At 38.9% G+C, this 11,460-nt stretch overlaps 1 protein-coding gene across 1 annotated transcript in view; it reads right to left on the bottom strand.

Annotated features, from left to right (window-relative positions):
* CRTC3 (CREB regulated transcription coactivator 3) overlaps positions 1-11,460 on the bottom strand; it is a 193,199-nt gene that overhangs the window by 171,352 nt on the left and 10,387 nt on the right. Inside the window, exon 2 of the mRNA XM_007945137.2 lies at positions 1,378-1,476. Within this exon, the coding sequence (XP_007943328.1) occupies positions 1,378-1,476 (99 nt within the window). The remainder of the gene's footprint in view (positions 1-1,377; positions 1,477-11,460) is intronic.

Here is an 11,460-nt window from a genome sequence, read left to right as displayed (position 1 = left end):
TAACAACCTGAGATATGCAGACGATACAACCTTGCTTGCTGAAAGTGAGGATGACTTAAGGCACCTACTGATGAAGGTTGAAGAATACAGTCTGAAGTATGGATTACATCTCAATAGAAAGAAAACAAAAATCCTCACAACTGAACCAATGAGCAGCATCACAATATATGGAGAGAAGATTGAGGTTGTCAAAGAATTCACGTTGCTTGGTCCTACAATCGATGCTACCAGAGCTCCTGAGAGTTCCTAGTAGTACTCTCAAATGGAAGTCTCCAATATAAATACTGTCTTGCTTTGTTTGACATCATCAAACCCAGTTTTCACAATAAAGAAAGAAAACAGAACTTTTAAAATGGAGAGGCACTCAAATGAATCAAGTTATGCTTCATCTTTAAGTTTGTATCTCAATTTTAACACCAAATATGAAATTATGTAATTAAAATGGCAAGCTCTTAATTTCTCAGAGACTAGGCGATCTAGCTGTTGTTGTTGTTGTTGTTGTTGTTGTTGTTGTTATGTGCCGTCAAGTCGGACCCGACTCACAGAGACCCCTCCTTGGGTTTTCAAGGCAGTATCACTATGGAAGTAGATAGCTCAATCTTCCTTTCGAGGAATGGCTGGTGGGTTTGAACCACCAGCCTTCTGGTAAACAGTCAAGTGCCTTAGGTACTACACTACCAGAGCTCCTGGCTATCTAAGTAGGTCTAATTTAGATTGTAACAATAGTACAATATACCATTGTCTGAAACACCAATTCCACATTGTTTTGAGCTCTATTGATAGGAATGATTAAAACATGCTATGGCACTACAGTAATCTGAATGCAATACAGACAACTTATCTATATCTTAGATCTGTGTTGTCCAAAACAGTGGCCACTAGCCCCATGAGGCTTTTGACCACTTGAAATGTGGCCAGCCTGAAATGATGTGCTTTATGTATAACACACCAGATTTCAAACACTTAGTATTAAAACAAAAAAAAAAAAAGAAGAATATGAAAGATATAATTAATTTTTTATATTGATTTCATGTTGAAATATTTTAGATATATTGGGTTAAATAAAATGCATTAAGATTAATTCCACCTGCTGCTTTTTACTTTATTTAATGTGGCTACTACAAAATATTAAATTACATCAGTGGCTCACATTGTATTTCTACTGGACAGTGCTGCCTTAGATCATTTGTGAAAATAACATTATCTTATGCCACAGAAACTATGAAAGCAAGTATTGATGGACTCCCCCTAGAGACTACTGAACTCTCCTAGAGCCAATTAACCTAAGATCTAATCTATAGGAGTCAATTCTTCTTGCTATGCATGTTTATCTTTCCATATTCCACTCAGCTTGAAGAAGTGATTATTGGGGGGTACCTGAAACTCCAATACACTGCTACGCAGCTGGCTCACATTTGGTAAGGATCCTCCATGATACTGGGTAAGGTGGAGTTGCTGAAGCTTCTGAAATTGAACCTGGAAATTGAAATGGAAGAAAAATGTTTCAAGAATGTTGACAGATGACAGCAAAGATCTGAAGCATCAAAGTATACTATTTTGTACTAAAAATGGTTCACAAATTAAAGCCTTGGTTTCGATTTCTTTTCTACTTAAATGATCACAATCTTTGCATTTCCAGTGCTTTTTGGTGTTTGATAACTCTATTTGTGGAAAGAATTTACCTGTGTCCCAAATGTCCCATGTCACAGTAGCATGATATTATTTCAAGGTTTTTTAAATTTTTTTTTAGATTGTGATTTGGGTGAAACTTTACAGAGCAAATTCATTTTCCATATAACAGTTTATACACATTTAGTTTCATGACATTGACTGCAATCCCCATAATGTAACAGCTCTCTTCCCACTTCCTCCCTGTGGTTACCTTTTCCCTGTGTCCTTCTTTCCTATGCATTCCTGCTCTCTCAGTTATCTCCCTGTGCAAATACTGTCCTTCTGATATCCCATCATTGATTGTTCTAAGGAATGTATCTACCTGGCTGGCATAAATGTTCACCTTATATCTCTGTCTATCGTTTGGCTGGAAGCCTCAGGAATGACTTCAATTCCAAGCCGGAAAGGTGACCCTAGTCACCCCAGGCCATAGTCTCAGGGTTTTCACCAGTCTCTACCAGACCAGTAAACCCAGTCTTTCTTATGATTTTAAGTTTTGTTCCACATTTTTCTTCCACTCTATCCAGGATGGGAGCTCTGGTGGCATAGTGCCTAAGGCATTTGACTGAGAACCAGAGGCTGGAGATTCAAACCCACCAGCCATTCCTCGGAAAGAAGACTGGGCAATCTTCTTCGGCAGTGATACTATCTCAGAAACACAAGGAGGGGTCGCTATGAGTTAGATCTGACTCAATGGCAGTGAGTTAGCTTAGTCTATCCAGGATCTATTTTGATCCCTTTCCAAGTGGTTGGCATTGGTAGCCAGGCACCGTCTAGTTCTTCTGGTCTCAGAATCACGTAGGTTTGCATGGTCCACTAGTCCCTTGGACTGTTTCCATGTGTCTTTGATTTTCTTCATTCTTCTTTGCTCCAGACAAGGAAAGACAAATTGTTGTATCTTAGATGGCCTCTTGCAAGATTGTTGTATTTTTTTTTCTCCCATGGGTCAATGCTTTTTTTTTGGGGGGGGGGATAGTATTCCTTCCCCTCTCCCCCCCTCAGTAACCAACAAAGAAAGTTTCCTTCCATATATAAACCTTTCCTTGACTTTTTTACAATAATGAATTAATACTGTATTTGTCCTTCTGTAATTTATATCATGTTATACAGTGCTTGTAGATCCTACGCTATTCTTTAGTATCTCATAGTATTCCATTGTGTGTATTACCATAGTTTGGTTATCCATTCTTCTGTTAATAGGCACACAGGTTGTTTCCATCTTTTTGCTATTGTAAATAGTGCTATGGCGAACATAGGTGAGCATATATCTGTTATTGTTTTGGCTCTTTCTTTAGGATATATACCTAGTAATGGGTTTGCTAGGTCAAATGGTATCTCTAATTCCAGTTTTTTAAGGAATCGCCATACTGCTTTCCACAGTGGTTGTACCATTTGACAATCCCACCAGCAGTGTATGACAGTCCCAATCTCTCCACATTGTCAGCTTTTGTAATTGTCTGTCTTGTTGAACCTTGCCATTAGTGCTGGGGTGAGATGGTATCTCATTGTTTGATTGGCATCTCTCTTATTGCTAATGATAGTGATCATTTCTTCATGTATTTGCTGGCCATCTGAATATCCTCCTTGGTGAAGTGTCAATTCATGTCTACTGCCCATTTTTTAATTGTATTGCTTGTCTTTTTGTTGTTGAGGTGTTGGAGTTTCCTATAAATTTTAGAGATAAGTCCCTTGTCAGATATGTCATTGCCAAATATTTTCCCCAATCTATAGGTTCTCTTTTTACTCTTAAAAGTCTTTTGAAGCACATAAAAATTTAATTTTCAGAAGGTCCCATTCATCTAGTTTATCTTCAGCTGTTTGTACATTTTGGGTTATGCTTGACAGTCTATTTATGCCATATATTAAACTAAACCAAACTCACTGTCATTGAGTCAGATCCGACTCATAGTGAACCCTACTTGGGTTTCCAAGGTGGTATCACTACAGAAGTAGGTTGCCCAACCTTCCTTCTGAGGAGTGGCTGGTGGGTTTGAACCACCAGCCTTCTGGTACACAGTCAAATGCCTTAGGCACTATGGCCCCAGAGCTGTTACATATGCCATATATTAGGGCCCCTAAATTTGCCCCTAGTTTTTCCTTGAGAAACTTTATACTTTAGGTTTCACATTTAAGTCTTTGACCCATCTGGTGTTAGTTTTTGTGTATGGTGTGAGATATATCTTGTTTCATTTTTCTGCAAATGGATACCCAGTTTTGCCAGCACCATTTGTTAAAGAGACCATCTCTTCCCCATTTAATGGATTTCAGCCCTTTCTCAAAATCAGCTGACCATAGGTCAATGGATCTATTTCTGGGTTCTCAATTCTGTTCCACTAGTCTACGTGTCTGTTGTTGTACCAGTACCATGCTGTTTTGACTACTGTGGCTGTACAGTAAGTTTTGAGATGTGGGAATGTGAGACCTCCTACTTCTTATTCTACTTGCTTATTCGAAGTCTCTTTCCTTTTCACCTAAAATTAGTGATTGGTTTTCCTATATCCTTAAAGAATGATGATGGAATCTGGATTGGGATTGCACAGAATGTATACACTGCTTTGGGTAGTACTGACATTTTCACAATGTTCAATCTTCCTAACCACAAGCATGGTATGGTCTTCCATTTATGTAGATCACTTATGGTTTCTTGGAGTAGTGATTTGTAGTTTTCTTTGTACAGGTCTTTTGTGTCCCTAGTGAGATTTATTCCCAAGTATTTTATTTTGTTGGTAGCTATTGTAAATGGTATTGATTTACTTCCTTTTCAGCAATCTCTGCTGGTGTAGATGAATCCAACTGATTTTTGGATGTTGATCATGTATACCGCCACTATGGTAAATCTCACAATTAGTTCCAGTCTCTTGGGTTTTCCATGTATAGGATTATATCATCAGCAAACAGAAATCGTTTTAATTCTTCCTTACCAAAAGGCTGGTGGTTTGAACCCACCAGCCATTCCTCAGAAGGAAGTAGATCAGGCAATCTATGCCCATAGTGACACCACCTCAGAAACCCAAGGAAGGGTCGCTATGAATTGGATCTGACTTGACAGCAGTGTGTTTACCAATTTGGATGCCTTTTATTTCCCTTTCTTGCCTTATTGCCCTGGCTAGGACTTCCAATACAATGTTGAATAGAAGCAGTGATAGAGGGCATCCTTGTTTGGTTCCTGTTCTCAATGGGAATGGTTTCATCGAGAATAATGTTGCTATTGGTTTTGCATATATGCCCTTTATTGTGTTCAGGAATGTCCCTTCTATTCCTATTTTGCTGAGGGTTTTTATCAGGAATGGGTCTTGGATTTTGTCAAATACCTTTTCTGCATCGATTCATTGACCATGTGATTTTTTTTCCTTTGTTTTATTTACGTGGTGGATGATGTTGATTGTTTTCTAATGCTGAACCATCCTTGCACACCTGGTATGAAACCTACGTGGTCATAATGTATTATTTTTTTGGTATGTTGTTGGAGTCTATTGGCTAGGATTTTGTTGAGTTTTGTATCTATATTCATGAGGGATACTGGTCTGTAGTTTTTCTTTTTAGTGATATCTTTGTAGGTTTTGGTATCAAGGTTATGCTTGCTTCATGAAATGAATTTAGGAAGATTCCATCCTTTTCTATGTTCTGGAATAGTTTTAGTGGGATTAGTGTTAGTTCTTCTCTCAACATTCAGTAGAATTCTCCAGTGTAACCGTCTGGGCCGGGGCTTTTTTCTGTTGGTAATTTTTTTTTTTTTTTAATTGTGATTTGGGTGAAAATTTACAGAGCAAATTCACTTTCCATATAGCAGTTCACATATACTTTGTCTCATGACATTGACTACAATTTACCACAATGCAACAGCTTCCCTCCCACTTCCTCCCAATAGTTACCTCTTCCCTGTGTTCATTCCTCCATGCACTCCTGCACCCTGAGCTGTCTCCCTGTGCATAAACAGCCCTTCTTTCTCCCATTATTGTTCTCTCCAAGGAGTATATCTACCTCAGGTAAATGTTCAACTCATATGCCTGTCTTTTGTTTGGCTGGAAGCCACAAGTGTGGGTTCATATCCAGACTGAAGGGCAGCTAGGGGCCACAGTCTCACTGGTTCCACCAGCCTCTATGAGACTTGTTGGTAATTTTTTTATGACCCATTCAATTTCTTCTTTTGTTATGGGTCTGTTTAAATTTTCCACGTCAGCCTCTGTTTCTTTTGGTAATTTGTATGTTTCTAAAAATATGTCCATTTCTTCCAGATTTTCAAGTTTTTGGAGTATAGTTCTTCATACTATCTTTATATTGTCCTTTTAATTTCTGTTGGTTCTGTTGTGGTGTTATCCAATTCATTTCTTTTTCATGTTATTTATATTCTCTCCCTCTTTTCCTTGGTTAAATTTACCAGTGGTTTGTCAATTTTATTAATCTTTTGAAAGAACCAACTTCTAGTCTTGTTGATTTTTTTCCACGTCTTTTATTTTCTGTTCCATTTATTTCTCCTAAAATCTTTATTATATCTTTTCTTCTGGTGACTGTATGCTTTTTTTTTTTTTTTTTTTGGTGTGCATTTATTGCTATAAATTGGCCTCTGATCACTGCTTTTGCTGTGTCCCAAAGATTATGGGATGTTGTGTTTTCATTCTCATGTGATTCAGGAAACTTTAATTTCATTTTTTAATTTTTTTCTATTACCCAGTCATTTTCAAGGAGAGTGTTATTCAATTTCCACATGTTTGATCTTTTTCCATTCATCTTCCTATTGCTGATTTCTAATTTTACAGCACTGTGACCTGAGAAGATGCTTTGCAGTATTTCAATGTTTTTAAATTCACTGAGGCTTGCTTTGTGGCCTAACATATGGTCTGTCCTGGATAATGTTCCACGTACACTTGAAAAGAATGTATATTGTGCTTTTGTTGGGTGAAGTGCTCTGTAGATGCCTATAAGGTCCAGTTGGTGGATTATACTGTCAAGTTCTTCTGTGTCTTTGTTGAGTTTCTTTCCAGTTCTATCTGTAATTGAAAGTGGTGTATTGAAGTCTCCTACTATGATTGTGGAGTCATCTATTTGTCTTTTCAGTTCTGTTAGAGTCTGGTTTATGTATTTTGGGGCTCTTTCACTGAGTTCATAGATATTTATTATTGTTATGCCTCTTGTTCAATTGATCCTTCAATCATTATATAATGTCCTTCCTTGTCTCTTATGGTGGTTTTTGTCTTAAAGTCAATTTGATCAGAAATTAATATTGTCACTCCTGCTCTTTTATGGTTGCCATTTGCTTGATAAATCTTTTTTCAACCTTTGATTTTTAGTCTATTTTTGCCTTTCTCTCTAAGATGTGTCTCTTATTGACAGCATATTAATGGGTTATTTCTTATCCAGTCTGCAATTCTCCATCTCTTGACATTCAGTGTAATTATCAACAAATATGAATTTGTTGCTGTCATTTTGTTATGTGCTTTTTGTGGTGTTGCTGATTTCTTTGTTCCATATTTTCTGTGCTGAGCTCGTTTTGTTTATGAATTATGTTACTGCTTCCTTCATTGCTCCTCTTTACTATTTGCTAAATATTTGTGCTTGTCCTCTTTTTTCATTTTGATTTGAGCATTTATCATTTTTCTTTGAGGTTACTCTATGATTTATAATTTTTTTCCCAAGTTTAGAACATCCGTTCTGTCTTGTAGTTGTCTTGACTTCCCTACCATTTAGAAGGTCTGTAACTACACAATTTTTCCCTCTTTTTGGTTTGTAGTTGTCCTCATTTATCAATTGACATCTCTGATTCCATTTACAATCTTGTAAGCTTATTTACTTTGGATACTTCTGTAACTGGGTTGGTTTCTGGGTTATATCATCATGTGCGTTAACGGTCAATTGTTGTTTGCTGTGGTTGGTTCTCTGTCCAAAGGACTCCCTTTAACATCTCTTGTAAAGCTGGTCTGGTTTTAAAAAAAATTCCCTTAATTTCTGCTTATCTGGAAATGTCTTAATTTCACCATCATATTTGAGGGACAATTTTGCTGGGTATATAATTCTTGGTTGGAAATATTTTCTTTCAGGGTTTTATATATACCATCCAATTGTCTTCCCACCTGCATGGTTTCTGATGAGAAATCAAAGCTTTAGTCTTATTGGTTACTCCTTGCAGGTAACTTTTTGTTCTTCCTGCACTGCTTTCAGTATTCTTTCTTTGCCTTTGGTTTTGGTGAGTTTCATTATGATATGTCTTGAGGATTTTCTTTTGGGGTCTATCCTGTTTGGGGTTCGTTGGACTTCCTGAATGTACATATTCTCATCTTGCATCATACCACGAAAATTATCTTCCAACAAATCTTCAACAACTTTCTCTGTGGTCTTATTTGTCTCTTCCTGTTCTGGAATTCCGTATACACGTAGGTTATTCCTTTTGATGGTATCCCACATGAACCTTAGGCTTTTTTCATTTTGTTTTGATCTTTTTTCTGATTGATCCCTTTCTAAAGAAATATTCAAGTATTTGTCTTCAGTGTCACTAATTCTATCTTCCATTAATTTAATTCTACTCCTTTACCTCTTCAATGTTTTATCTATTTCTGAAAATTCAGTATTAATCTTCTGGATTTCTATGTGTATATTTTGTATCGTTTCTAAGTTTTCATTTATTTTGTCATTTTGTTCTTGTATTGTCTTTCAAAGTTGTTCAAGGGTTTTCTCTGTGTTTTCCTCAATTTTCACAGTGTTTTCCTTGATCTATCTCTCAATCCGTTGAAGGTACCTAAATATAATTCTTTTGAATTACTTATCAGAGAGTTTCAATGCTGCTTCTTCCTCAGGGATGTGTTCTGAGTCTGTGTCCTGGTCCCTTGTTTCTCCTGCTTTATCTTGCTTCTTTGTCTGGTCTGTGATGCTGTGCTGCCTCTGAGATACTGTGACATCTTTGTGTCTTTATTAATTGGTGAGTGTGTGTTTGACTGCTAACCAGAAGGCTGGCAGCTCAAATTGGTGTAGTGCCTAAGGCATTCGACTGCTAACCAGAAGGCTGGCAGTTCAAACCCACCAGCCACTCCTCGGAAGGTTGAGCAATCTACTTCTGTAGTGATACCGCACCTCAGAAACCCAAAGAGGGGTCGTTATGAGTCGGATCCAACTCGATGGCAGTAAGTTTGTTTTTTGGTTACTCTTCAGAAGATTGCACAATCTACTTCCATAGTGCTACTGCCGCAGAAACCCAAGGAGGGGTCACTATGAGTTGGATATGACCCGATGGCAGTGAGTTTGGTTTTTTCGGTACATTGGAGTGATTTTTCCAAGATTTTCATTTTCTTTGTTTTGTTTGGATGTTATCCAAGTAAGCAGGGTACTGTGCTCCTCTATTCATTAGTTGGCAGCACCTATATACTCACCACCTGTCTCCTTTCTCATTGTCAGCCTCCTGTATGTCCCTGCTGTCCTTGGCAAGCGGAGCCTATTCTTAGGTGACTGGAATCTGAATGAGAATGCTGTCACTTTAAATATCCAAAATGGCCACTGCTTGTAAACATTCAAAATGGCTGCACCCTCAGTCACTTTAATATCCAAAATGGAAGCCACGTAAACAATAAAAATGGCTGCACCCTCTAGACAGCCGAAAGTCCACAGCTCAGGTTTCTCTTTGCTATTTCCCTTCCTAGTCATCAGCCACCAGCACAGTCTTGGCAACCAGGGCTGATCTTTAGGTTCATTCTCAGGTCCCAATACCACTTAGAATTATTCAGGCTGTTGGTGCCATCGGAGTAGCTGACAGGCTGCGGCTCTGTCCATCTCCATACTCATTGTTTTCATTCAAGTTCTTCCACTAGTTGGTGCCTAATCCACTTCTGTATACTTCCTTTCAAAGCTCAGGCTCCAGGATTATCTTCTGTATCTCTGTCGACTGGTGTATCTTTTCTTTATTGAAGAGGGTCTGTGTAGCTTGTCTGCCTATTCCACCATCTTACTGGAAGTCCCCACCAGCCACTCAGTTTAGGAGGCTAGAAGTCCATGTTCAGAGTGCTGGCTGTATGGGAAGTTTCTCTCTGTGTGTCTTGTTTCTAAGAGGATCCCACCACAGGGACCCTGGGTCCAAAGGATGTGCTCCTCTCCTGGCTCCTCTTTCTTGGTGGTAGTAGGTCTCCCGTCTCTGCTCCTGTTTGCAAGCTTTTAAGACCTCAGTTGCTGCTCACCCAAATAGGATATAGAATAATGTTTTTGTGTAGTATGTTGTTTTGGTTACCTAGTGCCACTCTTACAGGAAAAGACCAAAAATGGGATGGCTTGGACAAAGAGCAGTTTATTCTCTTATAGTTCTGGAGGCTAGAAGTCCAAGGTCAAAGTGCCAGGCTCTAGGGTAAAAGCCCCTCAACCTTGGGCTTCAGCTCTGCCTCCTGCTCCCAGCCCACTGAAGTTGGAGGCTTTTCTTCACTCAGGCAGCTGCTGGCTGCTGAGGCAGACAACCCAAGGTTGACAAATAAAAAGGCACAGCCTCAATATTACCAAATAACATGGCAGGCCACTAATTCAAGTCCAGAAAATGTCCCAAGATCGGTAGGGCATGGCAGACTCCTGAACAACAACTTGGCTACGTGCAGGGTTCAAGTATGCCAAAAAGCTGCAGACCATTCCCAAAGCTTCTCCTTATATAAGGGAAACAGACCATATCCCTAAAAGCAGCTACTCAGCTGCTCATGGTAGATTCCACCATGGAGATGATTGCCAGTCTCATCATGGGTAATAACTACCACCGGCTACCTAGCCACTCAAAACCAGGCCCAGCCAAGTTGACCTACTACCTTAACTACCACATATGTTATGCCAATTAAGCTTGATGTTCCCAGCTACCACAGTCCCAAGCCTGCAGTGCCCAATGATTCACTCACACAGGGTGGTTGGCTGTGGCTGAGAAGTCATCTTAACTTTGCTCTGTATTTTATATATGGACATTCTTATAGAACATACAAATACATATGTAGAAATGTCATCTGCCAAACTTATATATATATGGTCATGGTGGTCATGGATGTATTCTCTTTTGCCTAGATATACTTGATTATTTAGCCTGTCTAAAAATGTATCCATCCATAGATTGTTTGTTATTACTGATAATGCAGTATTGTGTATGTAAAAGTGTTGATGTTTGCTGTCTGTATCTCTTGTGCACCTCTCTGTGACTTCCTTTTCCTTAGTGTTATTGTGTGGTCACTTGCTTTTGGCATATTGCCTTTCCCTTCACCCAGATCAATACTTGTCTCTTACCTATGTGCAGTTTTCCCTCCCCTCCCTTCACATCCCTGGTGATCAACAAAGAAAGTTTCCTTCCATATGTAAACCTTTCCTTTTACATATGTAAACCTTTTACACATGCAAACCATATGTAAACTTTTCCTTGACTTTTTACAGTATTTGTCCTTCGGTGATTGACTTATTTCACTCAGCATAATGTCCTCCAAGTTCATCCACACAATGAGGTGTTTCGCAGATTCTATGTTATTCTTTAGTGTTGCACAGTATTCCATTGTACATATGTATGTATGTACCACCGTTTCGTTGTCATTTTCTCCATTGATTGTTGTTGTTGTTGTTGTTGTTGTTAAGTGCTGTCGAGTCGTCTCCGACTCATAGCGACCCCATGCACAGCAGAACGAAACACCGCCCGATCCCGCGCCAGCCCCACAATCCCTGCTATACTTGAGCCCATCATCGCAGCCACTGTGTCAATTCATCTCGTTGAAGGCCTCCCCTTCTTTCCTCGACCCTCCACCCTACCAAGCATGACATCCTTCTCCAGGGAATGGTCCCTTCTTACAACATGACCAAAAT

Source organism: Orycteropus afer, unplaced genomic scaffold (assembly GCF_000298275.1).
Source record: "Orycteropus afer afer isolate SDZICR_OR568_19922 unplaced genomic scaffold, OryAfe1.0 scaffold00132, whole genome shotgun sequence".
Lineage (NCBI taxonomy): Eukaryota > Metazoa > Chordata > Mammalia > Tubulidentata > Orycteropodidae > Orycteropus > Orycteropus afer.
The sequence above is the reverse complement of the archived record's forward strand: the minus strand, read 5'-3'. Positions and strand labels throughout refer to the sequence as shown.